Source organism: Macaca nemestrina, chromosome 7 (genome assembly GCF_043159975.1).
Source record: "Macaca nemestrina isolate mMacNem1 chromosome 7, mMacNem.hap1, whole genome shotgun sequence".
NCBI lineage: Eukaryota > Metazoa > Chordata > Mammalia > Primates > Cercopithecidae > Macaca > Macaca nemestrina.
The window spans coordinates 37322318-37347984 of NC_092131.1; the positions used below are offsets into that span (position 1 = coordinate 37322318).

A 25667-nucleotide genomic window follows, 5' to 3' on the forward strand; every position below is an offset into this window, starting at 1 on the left:
AAATACATATGCATGTAGGAGCTACAGAAGTATAAATTGTATAATTTTTATAATTCCTCATATAAGTAAAGTGTTCCTGTAAGTTCATTTAAAACTGGCACCACACAATATAAAGAATAGTAAAATCTATGCTAATAATTAAATTTTTAAATTTTTTTATTTGCAATGACATTAAATAGCAAATACAAAGCACCATGTCAAGTCGAGAGAAAGAATGAAAGAAAAAAGCTTTATCTTTTAGGATCGTCAGCGACACTTCCTGCCTGCCTTTTCAACAAAGAGTCCTACATTTCATTTTGCGCTGGGCCCTGCAAATTATGTGGCTGGCTCCGATCCCATGGCTTTAAGACATGTCCACAAGCATTGAAAAGCTTGTTTCAAACCAGCACCATCCCAGGCCTTTTCCCAGTGTGACTTCCTTCTAGGCCTTGCCACATCCCTATCCCAAGGCTTCAATTGGGATCAATGGATATTAGGTGCCCCTTTGGTAAGATCAACAAAAATCTCCTAAACATAGCTCTCAGTAGATGGGAAAATGAAGGTAAAATAAAATGGCAGGGGCTTATCCAAGGTCACAAGGTATCCCAGGGACAGAGACACAGCTCCTAGCCTTCAGGTCCAATGCCATGGTTTGTTGATTTCCATCTCTACTGCTGGCCTTGAACATCATTTGAAGATACCAGCAAAATCATTGTGTGTTATATCCCTTTGATCATACTTCAGCTAGGGCCACCACAGCCCCACAGGAACCAATGTAGGGCAAAAGGCTCTGCCCTTCAAAGGGTCCTACACAGAACATTCCAAGGCCCCAGGGGAGTCCTGTATCTTGTTCAATGTCAAGAAGAGTCCATCAACAGGCCAATACATGCTTCCTCTGTAGGCTCTGTAAAGATCAGATTCCTATGTCTCCCCAGGAAGGTCAGGCTATCTTTTCTAAGCATTGTATCAGGATCACCTGAAATTCTGTAGAAACAGAATGCTCCCCACCTATTTCTTTGAATTTCTTGGAAAATAAGATACACAAAAATCACATCCAGGGGCCCAGCACAACTGGTCAGATCCCTTCCAACCAAAAAGAAATCCCAGCCAGAAGAGACCACAGCCTGGAGCCGTTTGCAAATTGCCTGCACATCTTTCATGTGTCCCCTCAAGTCATCCAAACGGATTTTTAGACCAACATCTCTTAGCACATCCTAGCTGTCCCCTTGCTATTCTTTTGGAGGCTTCCATGTGGAGTACAAGGGTTTACTGAGCCTAGATTTACTCCAGAAGCCTCATAACCACCTCTTGTTTGGAGCAGCGATGCCCTTAGCAACACAGCTTAATTTTCCAGGTACTTCTGGGCTAGTAGTCCAACTTCCTCCTAAAACCCAGTCCTCTCTCTCCATACACAGCTTTGTGTAGAAGGAGGACAGATCCTTGATTAAATATATTCAGACGGTCCCAGAACCTGGAGCTTGTTGGGCTACTCAGCTGGTGCTGCAACCCTGGTGGAAGGGTCAACTGCCTTTCTTCCAGAATAAACCTCCAGTTGCTGGTCTCCTTCCTTTTGGCAGGCACACAGGGGAAAAGATATCTCATGGGCCATGCTGCACTGTTCTGGCTCTAACAGCAATACCAGTGATCATCTTTCCTTTCTTTCTAGCCAATGAGAAGTATAAATACATATTAAAACTTTTCTGTTGCCATTTAAAATAATCTTCATGAAAATATTTTCACGAAATGTGAAAAATGCTGCTGACATAAGTAAACGGGATTAAAAGCAGGATACCTGATTGTATACACAGAAGGACCTCAGCTTTGTAAACTGTTTACATTTATTCACAGAAAAAAATACAGGAAGGAAATACACCACAATGGGTTTCTAACTGGATTACAGGTAATTGTGTATTTTCTTCTTTAAATGTTTTAGTATTTTACAAAAGAAAATACATATTACAGGCATTGATTATTTTGTAATCTAACCAAAAAGGATATTTTCTTATTAGCTAGGACTTCTGAAATAGTCATCACTGATTTTATACATAGCCCTGAAGGAAACAAACATAAGGCTTCTACTTCTCCCCAGAGTGACTTTTAAGTGGAACCATCCTCCTAGCTCAATTTTCTATACAGGATACAGATTTTGGTTTTGACAAAACTGCTTTGCTTATAATCACTCTTTTCTTTCTTTTGTGAAACTTGACATCTGGAAATAGCCAGTTAGAGCCTTGAATCAAAGTATTCTATTTCTTTCTCCTGGTTACCAGGCCTGAGATCTCCCAAAGGAATTTCCAAAGTGCAAGGCTTTGGAGCCCACCTGAACCTGGGCTCAAGTGAGACAGAGGACCAGAGGATGCTGACTTTGTGTATCAAAGTATGATGACAAGAACATTGCCTTTGGAGAAGAATGGCTCTGGAGCCTTGAGCTTTTTCTCTGCAAAACTGATGATCATATTTCTTTTATACAGATTATAAAGATTTAAAGAGACAAGGTATGGAGGATGCCTAACAGCACACACAATTAATTATTAATATAAGTGGTGAGCACTGGAGAAGGCAGAAGAGGGGAAATCTGCTATTGCTACTTTCCATTCTCTCACTGTTGAAGTTTTCCAGTGTGTGAGGTGAGGATGGGAGTGGTGGAGCTGTCCAGATTTCAGCCCCACCCTGACTGGGCTGGCCTGACCAAGGACACATCTTTGATTTCACCGTGGAAATGTAACCACGTCTAGGGTGGAGGGCAAGCAGTGCTAGCCACTGGCTGGCAGCCCTAGAATGTCCATGGATAATACTGACTAAATATAAGACTCCATTACCACTCCAAAGTCACCGCATTAGCAATCCACAGTGCCTCTTCCTCCACCCATGGCTGCTCTGCCCTTTAACTATTCATGGGGCAGCAGCCAGTATGCCAGAGACTTACGGGAACTAAAAGACTCAAGCTGTATCTTATAATGGATTGAAAGAGTCAATTTTTGCTGTACTACAATTTTATCTGCTGCTATTACTGCTAGTATTGCTATTAGCACCACCATTCCTCCAACTGCTGCTACTACTACTCTATTAATCCTTTAAGTCTGTAAACTACTTTACAATTTACAAAGTACCTCCGTAGCCTGATCAAAAATGAGACTGGGCATGGCATTCCGAGAAGACAGAGGTACGTTGGTACTAGAAACCTCAGAGGGAACAGAGAGATCTGCATTTAAGAACAGAGCAGAATTGCCAGGATTTATTTTTACCCCCCTAACTGCCTGGGCTTCATACACATTCACCATCCTCTGCCACACCCAGTCACTCTTCCACCCCTACCCTGCTCTAACTGTCCATAGACAGTTTAGGCAACCTCACATGTTAGGAACTAGGAGGAACTTCCCTTTATTTGGTCGGAGAAGGTTGACCAAATGGGGCAAGAGAAGAGTAGAGAATGCTTTTCAAGTTGCCTTTGCCAACCTCTCCCACCTTCTCACAGGAAGGCCCTGGCACAAGCCAGACTCTTCCTTTTTTAAGAGACTTTAAATATTCCTGCGCCTAAATTAAAAATTTTTTAAATGCCTGATTTTGGCCCTTATCCCCAAAGGGAATGTTGGAATGTACACCTTCTTTGCCCAAGAGAAGGGCCCCCTTTTCCTTCACCCCTAGCAGCCAGCTGGCGAGAGGACTGATGCTACACATAGTGAGAAAGGGGCAGGGAGGAGAGGGAGAATGCAGCACAGTTCAAGCCCAACCATGAACCAAGCTTCCTTTGAGATTGTGATCTTCACCTGGCAACCAGGAGCCCCAGCAGAGCTCAGAGAGAAGAAAGTGGCATTCTGGAATCCATTTTGCTCAAGATGCTGAAGGCATGGTATCAGACTCCCCTTTGCTACTGGGGCCAAAAAACTTGGGCAAGATCTTACCTACAGGGATGCGGTTAGTTGGGGAAAAGGCGAGGACAAGTCCTGGTGCTAATGCTACCTGAGAGCAGACAGGTGCGTGGCCTCCCTCGGGACCCACTCGCAGGAAAAAGCTGGGCTAGCGGTGGTTGCGGGGGCCCACCCCGGGCGCTGCTTCCGCATTTTGGACCCAGGTCCACTGGTGAGCAGTAACAGCAGCAGCCATAGCCAGGCCAGCGGGGTCCCCTTCTATCTATCCAGTCATTTCTAGGTGAGATTTACGATGTATGCTAGCGAAGGGACAAGAGATGACTATGGCCTTTGAAAACCATAATCCTGAAAGTCACACTTTTTCCAAAGCGCCTCCCTCCCAGGTTCTTCCCAGGAGCAGCACAGTCACAGCAGGAGAATCTGCACCGCGGGAGCGCCGCAGTGGTCCGCGGAGGGACCGGGCCAAAGACCTGGGACCGCGGGGCGGGGGGCGCGGCGCGGCTCACCTGCCAGGCTGTTGTAACAGTCGATCTCGATGGCTTCCACTGTCTTGCTCTGCTCCTCCGAGAGGCGGCCGGGCTTGGGGGCCCCAGCCGGGGAGGCCGCGCGCGACTCCTGCTCCCGTTCCCCGGGGGGCGGCAGCAGCCCCTTCAGCTCCAGCAACGCCCGGTGGTATTTGCCGATGGCTTCACGGAATTTCTTGTCCTTGTAGCACTGTGCCCCTTGGCTTTTGAACTCGTGCGCTCGCCGGATGAGCTCGGCCGGCTCGGCCGCCGCCCCAACCTGGCCCCGCGCCGGGGCTCCTCCGCCGCCGCCCGGGACGCACAGCGGCGGCGGTGGCCGCTGCCCCTCTCCGGCCGCTGGCGGGCTCGGGTTCCCCTTGGCCCCAGACGCCGAGCCCTTTCTCTCCATTCGGCCGCCGCCCCGGCGCCTGGTGCGCGCCGCGATCTGCCCGCCGCCGCCGCCGCCGCGCCTTCCTGGGTTTAAAAGCCGCGGGCGCCGGCCCCGCGCCTCGCAGGCTTCGTGGCGGCCGTGACACCCCGCGGCGGTCTGGCGCCCCGCACTCCCATTCTCCCCGCTGCTGCCAGAGGCTGCTCCCGCCGCCGCCGCTGCCGCCGCCGCCGCCTCGGACGCCCGCCCCTCCCCCGCCTCCCCGCTCCACGCCGCCCGCTCCCGCCCTCCTCCCTCCGCAACCTGCGGGCGGCGGGGGCCGGTGCTCGCGGGCCCGGGGCTAGCGCTGCGGGGAGACCGTGGCCCCGAGTGGGGTGGCGGGGATGGTCGCTGACCCGGAAGAAGCTTGGCTGGCCCAAAGGAGGGGAGGATTAATGACAAAGACGGCCCCGCTTTTTACCATTCAATCCCGCTCTCCGAGGCGCGCCTCGTCTGAAAGGCGGCTGGGTGGGGGGGTGGAGGTGTAGGGGGAAGGGGAGTGCGTGTGTGTGTGTGTGTGTAGGGGTGGGGGCGGCGGCGACGAAATGCGTGCAGAAATAGATTTCTTAACTACAAGAAAAGGTGCGGCGGGGAACAAGGGGCGCAGGCGCAAGCCGTAGGTTTTAGTTCTTTGCAGTAAGGTGTTAGTATTTTTAAGGGGGCAGGGACTCCTTTTTGTGGATCCAGGTTGTCGCTGAGGTGTGTCTCGGTGTGTGTGGCCGTTGGGGCGTCCAGAACGCCGCGTGCTGTACAGCGTGTGGGGCGCCGTATTCTGGGAGCCTGTGTGTGCGTGCGCTGTGTATGCGCAGCTGTGCAGAATGAATCACAGACATCAGAGATGGAGAGCACCTGTTACTGTGGGTCATCGGCTTGGCGTGTGTCCGGTCTAGTTTCCATTTACAGGACAGTTCTGTGCCCTTCCTCAGGAGGTCCCATTCCTTTCTTCTTTTGGTCAATTCTGAGTGTCAGCTGTCTACTGGGAATTTGCTAAGGCTAAGAGGCAAAGATAGGCAAGTCACTCCCCTGACCTCAAGAAACTCCCAGTCTACAGGCAAAGATACACCACCAACCGGGAGAGTCTCTGGACCAGGTACAGATGGTGTCTGTCACTGGGGAGGAACGAAAAGTGCTGTGCAGCCCTAAGGAGGGGAGGGAGAGGTAGCTTTTTGAGTAGTGGTAGATCAGGAGGCTTTATGGAGGAAATAGCATTTGAGGACCTTGAAGCCTGAGTAGGATTTGGCATGAGGAAATAGAAGGAAGTGGCATAGCCGGAGTGAGGAAATCCAGCGGAAGTCCTGATGTTTGAAATCTCAGGTGCATTTAGGGCATAGTGGTTTGATTTTATGGCCTAATGAGAAGTAGTAGGAAATGATTGGGTTGCATTATGGGGGCTTTTGGATGAAGAATTTCGATCTGATTTTGGAGGCAATGGAGGAGCCTGACATATTTTTTAGTGCCCTCCCCTCCTTAATGTTAAGAAAAAAAAAAAAAAAAAAGATTCTAGAGCACCGGTTGTGAGAGTGCTGTTCACAGACCTGCAGTGTCAGCATCACCTGGGAAACAGTCAGAAATGCAAATCCTAGGATCCTACTCCAGACCTACGAAATCAAACTCTGGGGGTGGGTCTCAGTTAACCAGTACATTGGTTCAGATATGCTGCTTTAAAACCTTGCTATTCAAAGTGTAGACCTTGGGCCAATATCATCAGCATCACAAGAGAACCTATCAGAAATGCAGAATCTGAAAATCCCATACCTACTAACCCAGAAGCTGCATTTTAACGAGCGTACTGGGTGATTTGTTTACCTATTAAAGTGTGAGAAACACTGCTCTAGAGACTTTGGAAAATACAGTAAAGTATAAAGAACCCCCCAGTCTATACCCAGTTGTATTCTTTGTTAATATTTTGATGTAATTCCTACCAGTTGTTTTCTAGGCATCTATATTTGTAAAAAGTGCTCTTTTAGCAAACATAAGTAGTATGGAACAATATACACAATTCATTTACTGTTTTGTTGTTGTTCTCTTTTCTTTCTTTCTTTCTTTCTTTCTTTCTTTCTTTTTTTTTTTTTTTTTTTTTTTTGAGTCGGGGTCTTTCTCTGTCACCCAAACTGGAGTGCAGTGGCATGATAATTGCTCACTGCAGCCTCAAACTCCTGGGCTCAGGGGATCCTCTCACCTCTCACCTTATCCTCGTGAGGAGTTGCAACTGTAGGTGCACACCACCACCCCTGGTCGATTTTTTTTTTTTTTTTTTTTTTGTAGAGACAGGGTCATGCGATGTTCCCCAGGCTTGCTTCCTGGGCTTTTTACTTTACATTATATGTAATTAAATATTCTTTTAAAACCTCATTTTTAATATTCTGTACAATATTCTATTGTAAGTGGCCAGGTGCAGTGGCTCATGCCTATAATCTCAGCACTTTGGGAGGCGGAGGTGGGCAGCTCACCTGAGACTAGAAGTTCAAGACCAGCCTGGCTAACATGGTGAAACCCCATCTCTACTAAAAATACAAAAACCAGCCGGGCGTGGTAGTGGGTGCCTGTAATCCCAGATACTTGGGAGACTGAGCAGGAGAATCTCTTGAACCCGGGAAGCAGAGGTTGCAGTGAGCCCAGATTGTGCCATTGCACTCTAGCCTGGGTCACAGGGGGAGACTCCATCTCAAAAAAAAAAAAAAAAAAAAAAAAAAAAAAAAAATTCCATTGTAAGTGTACCGTAGTGTACCTAAGCATTCTTCTATAGTCAGGCAGATTTTGCTATTATAAATAACACTGAGATAAAAATAATAGATACCACCTCCATATAGTATTTACATTGTGCCAGGCATTGGGTTAAGCACTTAACATATAATAATCCACTGAATCTTCATAATAACTTAGTGAAATCAGTGCTATTGTTGTCCTCATTTTAGACACCAAGGCACAGAGACTTGCCTGAGATTACACTGCTAATGAGTAGTGGAGCTGGGACTTAAACCCAAGAAATCTGGCTCCAGAATCTATGCTCTTAACTATCTTTATACTTAAATTTTTGTCCAAATTTATTTTTTCTTACAAAACATTATTTCAAGTTTTAATAAAGTCTCGAAGCACATTGTCAACTTGCTTTTCAGAAAGATTGTACTAACTCGTGCTCCCGTCAGCAAAGTGCTAGTTTCACCGCCTCCTTGCCAACACCAAGGGTGAGCTCTTAAGAAATATTTTCTAATTTGATAAATTAAAAGTGTATATAGAATTAACTGAGGTAGCTCTAATTATAAAGGTGAAAAATTTTCACATATACAGTTGTCATTTATAGAGAACCTAGGGCTTTTATTTGGACACAATTTTAGTGTGCTAAATTATATCTTATATTTTATATTTCTTTACTTTCCTAAATGCTTTGACATTTTTCATCTCATTTGATCCTCACATTATTCCTGGAGAAGGTAGATGATTCTCTGCCCACACAGTGCATTTCCAGTGGTATCTTACAAGTGAGACATCATATAAGTTCAGTGGTTAAAAGATTCTAGACTCAGACAAGTGTTAGCTGGAATTCTATCTTGACTATTTCCTGGACAAGTTATTTAACTTCTGAAAACTTAATTTCCTCATTCATTAAATAGGACTACTACTTATTTCATAGGGTTGTTGTGAAGCATATCATAAGTGCTCGACAGATAGTAACTTTAATTATTGCTCATTAAATCCTGTCATTATTGGATCCCATAAGAATGTAATGACAGAACTCCAGTAAATTAATAAATATTTGCCAACCGCCGGCTCTTTTTACTTTAAGGTATTGCATCAGGTAGAGCAAAGAGAAGAAATTGGAGGTTGGGCACTCTGAATTTTTGTTGTTACCAGTCCCTAAAATAACTTAGGACAGGCTACAGGAGGCAAATGTTGGATAAAGACCCAGGCCTGGGATTTGGCTCCTGTCAGAAATAAGACATTAATTGGGTCACAGTGGTCACAACCATTTAAAGGTAAGAAATACTGACATGCCAAATTGCTTTATTTTCCCACTGTGTGCTGGCTTAATGGTACAGTATCTCACTCTTAGATTTTGGGTTTGAGGACAAGGCTATGAGAAACATGTAACCCATGTGGTACCACCCTGTGTGTGAGACAGAACTCAGCACAAGAGCTTAGTAGTGGGTCTGATAAAGGCAAGCATGAACGAGGAAGGGAGGGAATAGTAAGAGCGGTAGCATGGAGTGAGGGTAGAATTACCATGCCCATCTGTCCCGCTCCACAGAGTTGTCTGTGTATGTCTAGAATTGTTCTGTTTGCTTGTTGTTAGTATGCTTCTGTCTCTGTTTAAGTCACTCATTGGTAAACGTGTTCTGGCTTCCCAGAAATGGTCTTCTCCCTTCAAATGGAATTAAATAAATGCCAACAAGAATTTCTTAAACATTCTTTCATTAACCATTGGCCATATGCAGAGCACTATTTTAGGAAGTGAGAAAAGACCCAAATGACAGAAAATCTGAGCATGAACTTAAGAGTCAGAAACTCAGTGCTTCTCCACGTATGTTTATAGCAGCACAGTTCACAATTGCAAAGATGTGGAAGCAACCTGTGTGCCCATTGACTAATGGGTAGGTAAATAAAATGTGGTATGTATACACCATGGAGTACTGCTCAGCCATTAAATGGAATGAAATAACGTCTTTTGCAGCAACTTGGATGGAGCCAGAGGCCATTATTCTAAGTGAAGTAACATAAGAGTGGGAAACCAAAAAACATATGTTCTCATATATAAGTGGGAGCTAAGCTATGAGTATGCAAAGACATACAGAGTGGTATAATGGACTTTAGAGACTTAGAAAGGGGAGAGTAGAGAGGGCCTAGGGATTAAAAAAACAAACAAACTCTACCTTAGGTACAATGTGTAATAGATACCACCTACATATAGTATTTACATTGTGCCAGGCATTGGGTTAAGCACTTAACATATAATAACCCACTGAATCTTCATAACTTAGTGAAATCAGTGCTATTGTTGTCCTCATTTTAGACACCAAGGCACAGAGTCTTGCCTGAGATTACACTGCTAATGAGTAGTGGAGCTGGGACTTAAACCCAAGAAATCTGGCTCCAGAATCTATGCTCTTAACTATCTTTGTACTTAAATTTTTGTCCAAATTTATTTTTTCTTCGGTGATGGGTACACTAAAATCTCAGAATTCACCACTATACAATTCATGTAACAAAAAACTACTTGTACTCCAAAAGCGATTGAAATAAAAAAATACTAAAAATGTAAAAAAGCATCTCAGTGCTTCTCAAACTTTAATGTGTATATGAATTGCTTGGAGACCTCATTAAAATGCAGTTTTCTGACTGTTAATTTAGGCTGGGGCCCAAGATTATGTTTCTTTCTTTTTTTTTTTTTCTTATTTTGAGACAGAGTCTCACTCTGTCACCCAAGCTGGAGTGCAATGGCATGATCTCAGCTCACTGCAACCTCTGCCTCCCGGGTTCAAGCGATTCTCCTGCCTCAGCCTCCCGAGTAGCTGGGACTACAGGCATGTACCACCATGCTCAGCTAATTTTTTTGTATTTTTAGTAGAGACGGGGTTTCACTGTGTCTTGATCTCCTGACCTCGTGATCCGCCTACCTCGGCCTCCCAAAGTGCTGGGATTATAGGCGTGAGCCACCGCGTCCCGCCCCAAGATTATGTTTCTAACAAGCTGTCAGGTGCTGCTGATATTGTTGGTCCATGGACCACATTTTGAAGAGCAAGTGTTTAAAGGGAAGGGAGTGTAGGATACAGTAAATTCCTCTTCAAAGTTTAGCCTGTTAACTCCCTTTAAAATTCAAGAGGGAGAAAAATTGTTAAGTACAATGAGCTCTGAGTTCCTCTTCAAAGAACCAATATGTCAGTATGTTTAGCTTCCCTGTTCTTTGTTTTCCATTTTAAAGTTTAACTTCCTTGTTCTTTGTGCCTCTTTGACCCTAGTTTCAGTAAAGAACCCCCTCCTAGCCTCTGTCACCTCTTTTGTCTGTAGTCATCCTTAGTCACCTGTTCTGTCCTTAGTCATTCTTAGTCACCTGTTCTGTAACCATCCTTCCCAACCTACCAGCAGAAACTACTCACCCTGCCACTCTGGCTTGTACCCTCACTCTCTTTAAAACAGGCAATTGGAATTAGCTTAGACTGTGTTCTTGCCATTGCTCCATCCATGAGACGCATCCTTCTATAGAATTAAGTTGCCTTGCTGAGAAAACTTTTGCCTGAGTGCTATTTTCACTTGGTGGCACCGAGCATTTACTTCCAACAGGAGGCTCAATACCTTCCCTTCTTTCCTAATCTTCACCTTTTCCCAGAGAGGGGTTGTTTACAGATTGACCAGATTCTAGAGAATCAATTGATCCATGTTTAACATGAACAGAGTTATGAACCTCCATTCAGCTTTCTCTTAATGCAGCAGGAATAGGTAAGCTGAATCAGAGCCTTCCCTTGGGATCTGGCCATATTTTCTCTTCCTCAAATGCATAGCTAAGTGTACATTTTTTGCTTGCATCTTGTTTAATGTGGCAGGAAAGAAAGTGAGATCTTGGTATGTCACAGGGAGACGAAGGCCCTTGTGGGCCTTTAGTATAGGCTGCTTGCTCTAACTTTGTTTTTTTGTTTTGTTTTTTTTTGGAGACCGAGTCTTACTCTGTTGCCCAGGCTGGAGTGTAGTGGCGTGATCTCGGCTCACTGCAAGCTCTGCCTCCCCTGTTCAAGCAATTCTTGAGCCTCAGCCTCCCGAGTAGCTGGGACTACAGGCACATGCCACCACACCCAGCTAATTTTTGTATTATAGTAGAGAGGGACTTTCACTATGTTGGCCAGGCTGGTCTCAAACTCCTGACCTCAAGTGATCCGCCCACCTCAGACTCCCAAAGTGTTGGGACTACAGGTGTGAGCCACCGTGCCTGGCCTCTAACTTTGTTTTTGAAAGAGAGTTCTACACTAAGAAATTGGGCATTTATTCAGGTAACTATAAAGTGATATTTTAATTTCTCATCTGTCAGTGGCACATGCATATATGGATTCTTCATGAACCTCATGAAGGAGAAAGATGACTGGGCCACGTGGCAAGTTTCTAGTACTCATGGTACTTTGGCCCAATGTCATCAAAACCTGTCTCTTCTATCCTAACAAGCTAGCCTTGAACACACCCCAGTGAATCCTCTAGAGGCTCATACCACTAGCGGAACAGCTCATTACTGCTGAGATATGCTGGAAGATTTCCTAGAGAAGTGTGTGGAACTGTTTTGAAGGAAAGACCTTTGCATGGTCAACAGTAGAAGGCACAATGTTTGTTTTCAGGCTTCAAGCATTGTGCCTGCCCCACTTCTGGATCTTGTTTCTGCTTTTTGGAGCCTTTGACTCTTCTGCTACCCACTGGTCTTGGAAGACTGGAGGCCCCTTTCTCTCCACACGCACTCTGGAGCTTGCGTACCTTCTAAACAGATGGCTTGTGCTGCTTTGTCTCTTCCTTCAGCTCAATTTCTTGAGCATATGTGAGACATGTATTTGAATATCTTTTGTACTAAGCTAAGCTCTTCAGGGTTTAGTCACATGATAACCAAATCAAAGCTATTTTGGGGATGTTTTTCTAATTGCATCAAACTTAAAATTTACCTGACAAAATTATAGCATTTTCATTATCAGTTGTTATCCATATTCAATCTTCAAATATTCCTCTACGGGAAAGCAGGAGATTTTTGAGTACTGTGTGTCCAGATGTAGCTAATGTGAGATTCATATTTTCATTCATTCTACCTTCTGCCCACAACCCCAACCCAACAACAGATTTCTCTATGATTCCAAAGTCTGGTTCAGCCTGACCTTATTTAGAAAAATAAGCCCTCTCTACCTATCTCCATTGTCTCCTACCACCCAATCCATTCTCTGACTGCCTCATCTCCAGTATCAATTGAAGCCCTCCTTGGGGCCATGATATCATTTATTTGGATCAGCTGCCAACCTTCCTTAGGACACTCTTCTTTCCCCTGTTCCATGTGGTCGGGTGGAACTGTCAATCATGGTGTCCTCTAGCTCCCTGCACTGCCCCTGTCACCCCGCCACTTGCTAGTACCTATTCCAGGCTTAAGCCCATCGTGTTACTCTATCTTCCTACGCCATAGTGATTGCTTTCAGGGAGAAGCACATGGACAATCAGAGTTTTCTCTGAGATTTATATATATAGACATTCTTTTATACTCATTAAAACATAGTTTATTAATTCTTAACTTTGTATTATAGACAAATTTAAACATATACACAAAAAAGAGTGGCATAATGAATCTTTAAGAACCTATCACCCAGCTTACACAGTTATCAACAACCAATGTTTATTGCCATATGTTTAGTTTTCCAGATGTACTATTCTTATATCTCTATGCCTTTGTACTTACCGTTTCCTATGTGTTTCATGTTTCTGTATTTCTCCTTTGCTTGCTCTTAGAATATTAGGTCTTCCAGTCAAAGTCACCCAGATTTGCCAAAAGAGCTGGCACAAATGTCACTTCCACTATGAAGTCCCACTGACTTCCATATACAAGGTTGGTGTTCATTCTGCTATGTTCCGGTAGCTCCCTTTTCATGCTTTTATACTGCATAGCACTTATTTATTCAACATTCATTCAACAAACTTCTATTGAAATATTTCACTGTTTTAGGTGTTGGGGATCAATGAATAAAAAAGGCAAAAATTGTCACCTTTGTAGAATGAGGGAAGACTGAAAATAAACATCATAAATAAATAAATAACATAGGCTGTTAGAATGTGATAATTGCAGTGGGAAAATAGCTTAAGTGGAATTGGGTATGTGTGTATGTCTTCACATTTTAAATAAGGAAAATAAGATAAGCCATACTCATTACACTGCATAATGGTTATCTGCTTGTTTTTTTGTCTCTACAACTAGACTGTAGCTATTTCAAAGCAGGGATTGTGTCTTATTCTTTTTGTAGCCAAGCACTTAGTATATATATTAGCAAGCATTCTGTAATGGTTGTGGAATAAATGGAAAAAACAGAAGAATACAAGACACCAACTCTAAATACTGTTGGTGTCAAGGAAGGTTTTTTGTTTGTTTGTTTTTTGTTTTGTTTTTTTGAAATGGAGTTTCACCCTGTCACCCCAGGCTGCAGTGCAGGAATGCCATCACTGTAACCTCCACGTCCCGGGTTCAAGTGGTCCTCCCACCTCAGCCTCACAAGTAGTTGGGATTACAGGCATGTGCCAGTATGCCTGGCTAATTTTTGTATCTTTAGTAGAGATGAGGTGTTGCCATGTTGGCCAAACTCCTGACCTCAAGTGACCCACCTGCCTCTGCCTCCCAAAGTGCTGGGATTACAGGTGTGAGCCACTGCACCTGGTCTTTTTAATTTTTTTTAAGGATAGTATAGGTACATGGGAAAAAATTCAAACAGTACTCTACATAATGGAATATATATTAAAAATACTACGTGTTCCTTCGCCCCTGGCCCCAGCCTTCCAAAATCCTTCCCAATGGCATCTACTCTTACTTGTTTTTTATGTATCACTCCAGAGATAGAGATTATCTGTCTCTCTAGCTTTCAATGTAATATATCTTCAATAATAAGTATTATCTTGGAAATCACTATATTTCAGTATACAGAACTGCTACATTTTAAAATATAGCTAGATAGTATGTGTTTTTATGAGTGCATCAGAATGTATTTCATCAGGCCTCAGTCGATGGGTATTTAAGTAGTAAAAAAGATGTTTTGGTGAACCACTTAACTAGTTGAAAAGTTAGGTTGCAGTGTGACTCTGATGCATCGAATCTTTCATATTTAACTAAGTCAGTAGCTTACCTGTTGGGGAGAAGGCCAGTCTCTACACCTCTGTGTGTATCACTTAATTTCACCCATACCCATGAGGTTGTTATTCCGAGGCTCAACTTAGAAGAAGTTCGAGGTTTTCAGAGGTTCTGTAATTTAACCAAGGTCACATAGCTTGGAAGCAGGTCTGCCTTACCCCAAAGACCATGCTTTTTGCCTCCCTTAGAGTTTTTGGTATTCCTGAAATAAAGAGGATCTCTGCAGAATGCCTGGTGGATGCTCCTGGATGATCTTTGATTCTTTCTAATCTGAAGATGCTCCAACACTGTGCCACCCTCTGCTATCCATTCCCTGTCTTTTTCTGTTGGCTTTATGTCCTGGTTGACCTCTGTACCAATTGGGCTCTTCACCCTCTTATTGAGGGTCAGCTTTGGCAAAAGGGAGGCACCAACGTGAGACTGGAGGATGAGAGAAGAGAAATTAACATTTTATTCCCACTTTCTCCCTGCTTTGACACCAAGGTTTTGGCAGGGGTCAATTTGTGTCACTATTATAACTGGGTGGGAGGGGAGCCTTCCTCCTTGGGTCTACCTCTTAATGGGTTCTGGTAATACAATTTATTTCTCCCTTCCCTTCCCTTTCCCTCCCCTCCCCTTCCCTCCTCTTCCCTTTCCTTCCTTTTTTTTTTTTTTTTCCTAAATATCTTCCCTCTCTTGCTGGTCTCTGGATACTTCACTATTCTTTCTTGGTTTCTTTAACCATGCCCACACTTCTATAAATAGTCTTTGTATTAAAAGTCTCTTCAGATGAACCATTCGTTAGTTAGATTTTTGTCTTCTGTCATAATCCTATTATAAATACTATTTTAAGATATAATCTCTTCCAGGAGAACTTTAAAGACCTGATGCTATAAGGTTCAGTAACATTAATCTCTAATGGTAAAATTTCAGGCTAACTAAGGGTAATTGGAACTTTTAACTCTCAAATTCTATCTACTTGGCAGCAGCCTATTTGGCCAAGTGCTAAGACTGGCTCTGCTGTTGGTTATATGTAGTTTTTTTGGTTATTGTCTTGTTCTTCATAACTTTATATGAAACTCTGATCCTATAACCTTGGGTTTCCATTAGCAGGCATTTAACATTTTAGCAGTCTTTTTTAAATCCCCCAATCCCGCCAATCACACTACTTTTTTTCCTACGGAATTGCTAGAGAGATACTTTAGTTATCTATAGCTGTGTAACACATTATCCCCAAACTTAGCAGCTTAAAATATCATTTATCATTTTCAAACAATCTCACGGTCTCTCTGGGAGTCTCTTAGTTGCATAGTTTTGGTTAAAGTTATTTTAAGATGTTGCAGTCCAGTTGTTGGTCAGGACTAACGTTATCTGAAGGCTCCACTAGAAGAGATTCCAGCTCCAGCCTCAGTCACATAATTGTTGGCAAGCCTCTGTTCCTTGCTGGCTATTGGCTGAACATCTTGGCATCTTGATGATCTTCTGCATCATAGGCCCTGAGTGTCCTCACAATATGGTACCCAGCTTCCCCCAGAGCAAGAGATCTAAGAGATCCATAATCTTTTAAAACTGAGTCTTGGAAATGATATATCATCACTTCTGATGTACAGTTGACCCTTGAAGAATGCGGGGGGCAGTTAGGTGTGCTGACCTCTGTGCAGTCAAAAATCCTCATACAATTTTTGACTCCCCCAAAACTTAACTAAAAGCCTACTGTTGAACAGAAGCTTTATGATAACACATAAACAGTTGATTAACACATCTTTTTTGTTATATGTTTTACATACTGTATTCTTACAGTAAAGTAAGCTACAGAAAAGCTAATGTTACTAAGGAAATTGCAAGGAAAATATATTTACTATTCATTAAGTAGAAGTGGATTATCATAAAGGCCTTCATCCTTACCATCTTTATACTGAGTAAGCTGAGGAGGAGGAAGAAGAAGAGGTGTTGGTCTTGCTGTCTCAGGGGTGGCAGAGGAGGAAGTGGTGGAGGAGGTGGAAAGGAGGTGAGAAAGGCAGACACACTTGGTGTCATTCTGTGGAAATACATCATAATTTTTATCTGACATTTTTCCTTTTCTGTTTCTCTAAAAATGTTTCCTTGTGGCACCAATCCTTCTTCAACCATTTGCTTTAGTTTCAGTGCCCATATCATGGAAGGGTCCATATGATGAAAGAAGTCAAAGACAGTCTTGAACAATTGGAAACCTGCCAGATTTTCTAATGTCAATTAATTTTCTGGCACCGCTTCTTCTACTATGTCTTCTTCCTCATCATCTAGCACTGGTTTGGAAGCACTCAGCTCCATCAAGTCATCTTTATTAATTCCTCTGGTTTGGTATTTAATCGCTCTTGAATTTCTCTGAGATCCATATCTTGAAACTCTTTATCCATTACTTTTTTTTTTTTTTTTTTTTTTGCCATACCCACAATCTCTTTTCATGATTTCCTCAATTGGCTCTGTTGTAATTCTCGTGAAGTCATGCACAGCATCTGGACACAATTTTCTCCAGCAGAAATTTATTGTTCCAGGCTTGGTAACTTTCACAGCTTTTTCTGTAACACTGATGACATCTGCAATGGTGTAATTCTTCTAGACTTTCATGATGTTCTCTCCGTTGGGGATTTCTTCCTCAGCACTAACAATCCTTTCCATAGAGTACCATATTTAATAAGCTTTAAAGGTCCTTATGACCCCCTTATCTAGAGGCTAACTTAGCAACATTGTGTGTGGGGGCAAGTAGACCACTTCAACACCTTTAGTGTTGAACTCATAGGGTTCTGAGTGGCCAGAGGCAATGTCCAATATCAAAAGAACTTTAAAAGGCAGTCCATTACTGGCAAGGTGCTTTCTGACTTCAGGGACAAAGCATCAGTGGACCCAATCCAGAAAAAGGGTTCTCATTATCCAGGCCTTCCTATCAACCAAAAGACTGGCAGCTGGTGTTATCTTTTCAAGGCTCAGGGGTTAGCAGGTTTATAGGTAAGGGCAGTTATGATTATAAACCCATCTACATTTCCATAAAACAGTAGAGTTAGCCTGTCCCTTCCTGCCTTAAATTATTGTGCTCACTTCCCTTCCTTATTAATAAATGTCCTTTGTGGCATTTAATTTTTAAATAGGGCAATTTTATCTGCATTAAAAACCCATTCAGGCAAATATCCTTTCTCCTCAATGATTTTTATTTCTTTCTGGTTTTTGTTTTGTTTTGTTTTGTTTTGTTTGAGACAGAGTCTAACTCTGTCGCCCAGGCTGGAGTGCAGCGGCGAGATCTCGGCTCACTGCAAGCTCTGCCTCCCGGGTTCACACCATTCTCCTACCTCAGCCTCCCAAGTAGCTGGGACGATAATTTTAAAAATTACCCGCCACCACGCCCGGATAATTTTTGTTTGTATTTTTAGTATAGATGGGGTTTCACCGTATTAGCCAGGATGATCTCCATTTCCTGACCTTGTGATCTGCCTGCCTTGGCCTCCCAAAGTGCTGGGATTACAGGCGTGAGCCACCGCGCCCGGCCAGTATGAGTGCCACATTCATAATGACATAAATTCATCTAGTACTTTGTGACTTATTAAGCATTTTAGCCTCATTTAGATCCTTACAGTACTACCTCAATGTGTAAGGCGAGGCATTTTGTTTTGTTTTGTTTTGAGATGGAGTCTCCCTCTGTCGCCAGGCTGGAGTGCAGTGGCGCGATCTCTTCTCACTGCAACCTCCGCCTCCCCGGTTCAAGCGATTCTTCTGCCTCAGCCTCCAGATTAGCTGGGACTACAGGCGCCCACCACCACGGCCCGCTAATTTTTTGTGTTTTTAGTGGAGACGGGGTTTCACCGTGTTAGCCAGGATGGTCTTGATCTCCTGACCTCGTGATCCGCCCGCCTCAGCCTCCCAAAGTGCTGGGATTACAGGCGTGAGCCACGGCGCCCAACCCTCCTCAATGATTTTCTTAATGGCATCTGGGAACTCATCTGCTGCTTCTTGGTCGGCAGAAGCTGCTGCTTCTATATTGACCTTCTTTTAAGTCAAATACCTCTTTGTAAAATCATCAAACCATCTTTTGCTGACATTAAATTTTCCACCTTTAGATCCTTCACCTTCCTTTTGATTTAAGTTGTCATATAATGACTGCACTTTTGCCGGCTGGGCGTGGTGGCTCACGCCTGTAGTCCTAGCACTTTGGGAGGCCAAGGCAGGCGGATCCTCTGAGGTCAGGAGTTTGAGACCCGCCTCGTCAACAGGGTGAAACCCCATCTCTACTAAAAACACAGAAAAATTAGCTGGGTATGGTGGCAGATGCCAGGGATCCCAGCTACTTGGGAGGCTGAGGCAGGCGAATCGCTTGAACCCAGGTGGTGGAGGTTGCAGTGAGCCAAGACCATGCCACTGCACTCCAGCATGGGTGACAGAGCAAGACTCCCTCTCAAAAAAAAAAGGACTGCACTTTTTTCTTGAATCACATTAGAGTTGATAGGTACACCTTTCTTATAGCAACCCTACTCCCACATAAAAGCTGGTTTTGTTGTTGTTGTTGTTGTTTTTGAGACAGAGTCTCACTTTGTCACCCAGGCTGGAGTGCGGTGGCATGATCTTGGCTCACTGCAACCTCCAATTCCCGGGTTCAAGCAATTCTCGTGCCTCAGCCTCCCAAGTAGCTGGGATTACAGACACACACCACCACACCCAGATAATTTTTGTATTTTTAGTAGAGATGGGTTTTGTCATGTTGGCCAGGCTGGTCTCAAACTCCTGACCTCAAGTGATCTGCCCACCTTGGCTTCCCAATGTGCTGGGATTACAGGCGTGAGCCACCGTGCCTGGCCTAAAAGCTGCATTTTAAATATGAGACAAAAAGCTATTTCACCAAAATGCTGGTATAGGTGCAGTTGTGGCTTTGCCCATTTCCTTTCCTTTTCTTTTTTCTTTTTTTTTTTTCTCTCTCTCTCTTTTTTTTTTTTTTTTTTTTTTTTTTTTGCAGTGTTCCTTATGCTGAATTCTTTTATTGTGAAATGGTGGGCAACTGCAGCTGCACACCTCAATCTACCATGCATATCAAGCAATGTAACTTTTTCCTGTAATGTCATGCCTTTTCTCTTGTTCTCAGGAGCACTTCTAGCATCACTAGTATCACTTCATATGGGTCCCATAGTGTTATTCAATGTTTATGATATTGCACTAAACAAGATGAAAAATACTTAAGAACCATGAGAGTCACTTTTTATTATGATACACAATTTACTGAAGGAGGAACTGCTCAAAAGGAGATGATTAGAGTGTTTTAAGTGACTACTTGTAACGCTTGAGCTCACCGCAATAACGAGAGAAGGTGGCTACAAAACTATTACAGTAGTATGGTTTGTACTATTAATTTTACACATTTCTGATTTCATATTGCATCTTTTCATTTGTTTACATTTCTCTCCACTAAGAATGGTGCCATGCACAGTCTATAAGTGTTTATGTGCATTTTGATAAATTTTAACTTTTAATAATGGACTTGTATTTTATGGTAGTAAATGATAAAATAGACCAGTATTTACATATACTTATGCATTCATGATGTAGCTAACTTTTTTTTTTTATATTTCTAGGCTATGTAGTTTGTCTGCAATTTTTGCAGATCTCCAAAAACTTTTCCAATATACTTACTGAAAAAAACTGTGTGTAAGTGGATCCATGCAGTTTATTATAATTTATTTTCATTTTTATTTTTTGAGACAGGGTCTGGCTCTGTCACCCAGGCTGTAGTGCAGTGGCATCTTGGCTCACTGCTGCCTCTTCTCCTGGGCTCAAGCAATCCTCCCACCTCAACCTCCCCAGTAGCTGGGACTATAGGTGTGTGCTACCACTAATTTTTGTGGGTTTTTGTTTTTTGTTTTGTAGAGATGGGGTTTTGCAATGTTGCCCAGGCTAGTCTCAAACTCCTGGGCTCAAGCGATCCTCCCACCTCCACCTTCCAAGGTGCTAGGATTACAGATGTGAGCGACCACACCCCATCCCTATGCAGTTTAAACCTGTCTTGTTCAAGGGTCAACTGTATTCTATTGGTTACACCAACTAAATCTGGTGCAAGTGGTAGACCACATAACGTGTGAATACCAGGAGGTGAGAAATACTGAAGAGAGATTTTAGAGGCTGGCTACCTCAAAAGAGAAGTAAACGTTATATTTTTTATTGCACTTAGCCACATGCCAGAGCTTAAGAGGCCATTTGTGTAATATCAAAAGAAAAAATAAAGTTGACCATTGATCACAATAATGTATACAAGTACACATTTTTATTACAAAGGTCAAGACATTGGAAGGAATTTAGAGCTCAAAGCTCTTTAGGCTTTTTGTTTTTCTGTAAATTTAACTTCTTACTTTTAAAGTAGAGCAACATTTTTAAGATGTTAAAATATCATTGGCTCCTGGAAAATTTCTTTGAAGCTACTCTGATGATAAGAAGGGTTCATAAGATTGTTCTGTCAACCACTACCAAGTAGCTGGGATTACTGGGAGGCACCTCCATGCCCAGCTAATTTTTGTATTTTTAGTAGAGATGGGGTTTCACCATGTTGGCCAGGCTGGTCTCGAACTCCTGACCTCGTGATCCACCCACCTCGGCCTCCTAAAGTGCTGGGATTACAGGTATGAACCACCGCGCCCGGCCCTGAATAATATTTTATTGTATGTAATACTTTTGCTTATCTGTTCATCTGTTGATGGACATTTGGATTGCTTTCATCTTTTGGCTATTGTAAATAGTGCTGTTGTGAACATGGGGGTACAAATAGCTCTTCAAGACTTTGCTTTCAGTTGTTTTGGATTTATACCTAGAAGCTGGAGTGTTGGATCATGTGATAGTTTTATTTTTAATTTGGTGAGGAAAATCCGTACTGTTTGCCATAGTGGTTGCACCATTTTACAATCCACCAACAGTGCACAAGTGTTCCAGTTTCTCCACATCCTTATCAACATTTGTTATTTTCTGAGGTTTTGTTTGTTTGTTTGTTTTTGGCTAGTAGCCATCTTATTGGGTGCTCAGTAATATCTCATTGTGGTTTTGATTTGCATTTCTCAGATAAGCAGTGATGTTGAGCATCTTTTCATATGCTTGCTGGTCATTTTTATGTCATCTTCAGAGAAACATCTATCCAAGTCCTTTGCCCGTTTTTAAGTTGAGTTATTTGATGTTTTGTTGTTGAGCTATAGGAGTTCTTTATATATTTTGGCAGTTAAGCCCTAATTAGATAATATGATTTGTAAATATTTAATCTCATTTTATAGATATCCTTTTCACTATGTTGATTCTGACCTTTGATGCACAAAAGTTAAGTTTGATGTAATCCCAACTGTCTATTTTTGCTTTAGTTATCTGTGCTTTGGTGGTCATAATTCAGAAATTATTGCCAAGACTAATGTTAAGAGATTTTTCCCTATGTTTTCTTCCAAGAGTTTTATAGTTTTAGATCTCATGTTTAAATTTTTAATCCATTTGAGTTAATTTTTGTATATAGTGTGAGACAGGTTTCCAACTTCATTCTTTTGCATGTGGATGTCCAGTTTTCCCATCACCATTTGTTGAAGACTGTCATTTCCCCATTGAGTGGTTTTGTCAGTCTTGTCAAAGATCATTTGATCATATACATGAGAGTTTATTTCTGGGCTTCATATTCTATTTCATTGTTTTGTCTGTCTTTGTGTCAATACCACACTGTTTTGATAGTATGTTTGGAAATCAGAAAGTTTAAGTTCTCCATATTTGTTCTTTTTCCTTTTTTTTTTTTTTGTTGTTGTTATTTGAGGTCTCTTGAGATTCCCTATGAATTTTAGGATGGATTTTTCCATTTCTACAAAAAAAAAGCCATTAGGATTTGATAGCGTTTGCATTGAAGCTGTACATTGATTTGGATAGTAGGAACATCTAAATAATATTAAGTCTTCCAACCCATGAACAAGAAATGCCTTTCTATTTATTTCTATCTTCTTTACTCTTTTCAGCAATGTTTTATAGTTTTTAGTGTACAAGTTTTTCACCTTCTTAGTTCGCTTTATTCCTAAATATTTTATTGTTTTTGACGCTGTTATAAATTGAATTGTTTTCTTAATTTCCTTTTCGAATTGTTCATTGTTAGTGTATAGAAATGCAACTGACTTTTATGTGTTAATTTTGTATCTTGCAATGTTGCTAAATTTATTGATTAGTTTTAATATATTTTCTGTCTCTCTCTCTCTCTCTCTCTCTCTCTGTCTGTCTCTGTGTGTGTGTGTATGTGTATATTCCTTAGAGTTTTCTATGTATAAAATTATGTCATCTGTGAACAGAGGTAATTTTACTTCTTCCTTTCTAATTTTGATACATTTTATTTATTTTTCTTACCTAATTGCTTTGGCTAGGATTTCCAATCTATGTTGAATAGAAGTGGAGAGAGTAGAAATCCTTGTCTTGTTCCTGATCTTAGAGGAAAAGCTTTCAGTATTTCACCACTGAGTATGATTTAGCTGTGGGCTTTTCATAAATGATCTTTGTTTTGTTGAGGCAGTTTCCTTCTATTCCTAGTTTGTTGAGTTTTGTTTTTTAATCATGAAAGTATATAGAATTTTGTCAAATGCTTTATCTGCATTGAGATGATCATGTGTTTTTCCCCTTTCCTTCTGTTAATGTGGTGTATTACATGGGTTGATTTTTATATGTTGGAATATTCTTATATTTCAGAAATAAATCCCACTGGGCTATGGTGTGAATTTTTTTTAACATCTGACTGAATGCAGTTTGCTAGTATTCTCTTGAGGATTTTTGCATTAATATTCATCCAGGATATTGGTCTATAGTTTTCTTTTCTGGTGACTTTTTTTTTTTGGCTTTGGTTGCAGGGGTAATGCTAGCCTTATAGCCTCATAGAATGAGCTTGGAAGTATTCCTCATCTGCCATTTCTTAGAAGAATTTCAGAAGAAGTGGTGTTAATTCTTTAAATGTCTGGTAGAATTCTCTAGTGAAGCCCTCTAATCCTATACATTTCTTTGTTTAGAGGTTTTTGATCACGAATTCAACATCTTCTTATTGATCTTTCATATTATCTATTTCTTCATGATTCAGTCTTGGTAGGTTGTGTCTTTCTAGGAATTTATCCCTAGATTATCCAATCTGTTGGTGAAAATTGTTCATAGTATTATCTTATAATTCCTTTCATTTCTGTCATATTGGTTGTAATGTACCCCCTTTCAAAAATTTTGTTATATGAGTCTTCTCTTTTTTTTTTTTTTGAGTAAATCTAGCTAATGGCCTGTCCATTTTGTTTATCTTTTCAAATGCGAATTCTTAATTGTATTGATTTTTCCTATTGTTTCTCTATTTACTTTGTTTACCTCTGCTCTAATCATATTATTTGTTCCTTGTCATAGCTTTGGGTTTAGTTCTTCTTTTTCTAGTTTCTGAAGTGTAAAGTTAGATTGTTGATTTGAGATCTTTATTCTTTTTTAATATACACATTTACAGCTATAAACTTCTGTTGTGCTGGACCCATATTGATTCCATTGATTCATATTGATTCACAGAGGTTGAAGAAAAGACTAGAGACAGCAAACAAGACATAGGGTTTGTTGGGGACTTACATACATGGTGGTCCAGGACCAGTGAGCTAGACAGGCAAACCAGTCCCATTTGTAAAAAGCATGCATGTTATGCCACATTTTCATTTAGCAACCTCCACTTAACAACCTCCACTTGGCAACCTCCATTTAACCCAAAACAAAGGACCTTGATCCCCTGTACAGCCTACATTCGAAGGGATGACCAGGGGTTTGGATGTTCTTCATAGTTAAGGAGTGAATTTCCAGGTTGGCCACTCCTGAATTCCTTAGCTTGAAACTCTGAACACACATTCTTCCTAGACCATAGGGTCATTCTCAGGGTATGCTTGAGTTATTGCTGTCACATGTGTCTGCCATACAACTTCCCTCTTAGCACTGTTTTCACTGCATCCTGTAAGTTTTTGTATGTTGTGTTTTCATTTGCAGTTTTCTCAAGGTATTTTCTAATTCCTCTTCTGATTTATTTTATTTAATTTATTTAATTTCCATGCATTTGTACATTTATTTTTTTATTTTATTTTTTTTTTTTTTTACAGTTATCAATGTGAATGTCCTTTTTTTTTCTTTGGGTCTTGCTGTGTCACCCAGGCTGGAGTGCAGTGGCAAGATCTCAGCTCACTGCAACCTCTGCCTCCCAGGATCAAGTGATCCTCCTGCCTTAGCCTCTTGAGTATAGTCATATACACTATAGGGACTAGAGGCATGTATCACCATGCTCAGCTAACTTTTGTATTTTTGGTAAAGACAGGGTTTCACCATGTTGCCCAGGCTGGTTTTAAACTCCTGGACTCAAGCAATCCTCCTTTCTCGGCCTCCCAAAGTACTGGGATTACAGGTATGAGCCACCATGCCTGGCTGAAAACATTCTTTGTGTGATATCAATGTTATTGAATTTGCCAAAACTTGTTCTGTGGCCTGATATATAGTCTCTGCTGGAGAATGTTCCACGTGCATGCAAGAAGCATTTATATCCTACTGTTGTTGGATGGAGTGTTCTGCTTATATCTGTTAGGTTCAATTGGTCTATAGTGTTGTTCAGGTCCTCTTATTGATGTTATTTGGTTGTTCTATTCATTATGAAAGTGACCTTTCTCCTTTTAATTCTGCCAAGTTTTGCTTCATATGTTTAGGAGCTCTGATGTTTGGTACGTAAATATTTGTAAGTTATATCTTCTTAGTGAATTGGCCATTTTATCATTACATAATGCGCTTCTTTGCCTCTTGTAACAGTCTTTGATTTAAAGTCTATTTGGTCTGATATTAGTATAGCCACTGTTGCTCTACTTTGATTATCATTTGCATAGAATATCTTTTCTCATCCTTTCACCCTCAACCTCTGCATGTCCTTAGATCTAAAGTGAGTCTCCTGTAGATAGCAAATAGTTGGATCCTATTTTTAAAAACTGATGTAATCAATTTCTGTTTCTTGATTGGGGAATTTAACCCATTTACATTTAAAGTAATTACCTATAGGGAAGGAGTTGTTATTGCCATTTTGT

The 25667-nt window shown here is 41.7% G+C and overlaps 1 protein-coding gene and 1 pseudogene across 2 annotated transcripts in view; one reads left to right on the top strand and one right to left on the bottom strand.

The window, feature by feature from the left end:
• The window catches only part of LOC105494315 (tetratricopeptide repeat domain 9), a 35963-nt gene extending 30983 nt beyond the window's left edge, over nt 1-4980 (bottom strand). The window contains exon 1 of the mRNA XM_011762646.2: nt 4355-4980. Within this exon, the coding sequence (XP_011760948.2) occupies nt 4355-4760 (406 nt within the window). The 5' untranslated portion in view covers nt 4761-4980. The remainder of the gene's footprint in view (nt 1-4354) is intronic.
• Nucleotides 4981-5335: 355 nt separating this feature from the next.
• Nucleotides 5336-25667, top strand: part of LOC105494314 (large ribosomal subunit protein eL22 pseudogene) — a 41434-nt pseudogene continuing 21102 nt past the window's right edge. Inside the window, exons 1-2 of the transcript XR_011625788.1 lie at nt 5336-5868; nt 13233-13329. The product of XR_011625788.1 is annotated as a large ribosomal subunit protein eL22 pseudogene (transcript). The remainder of the gene's footprint in view (nt 5869-13232; nt 13330-25667) is intronic.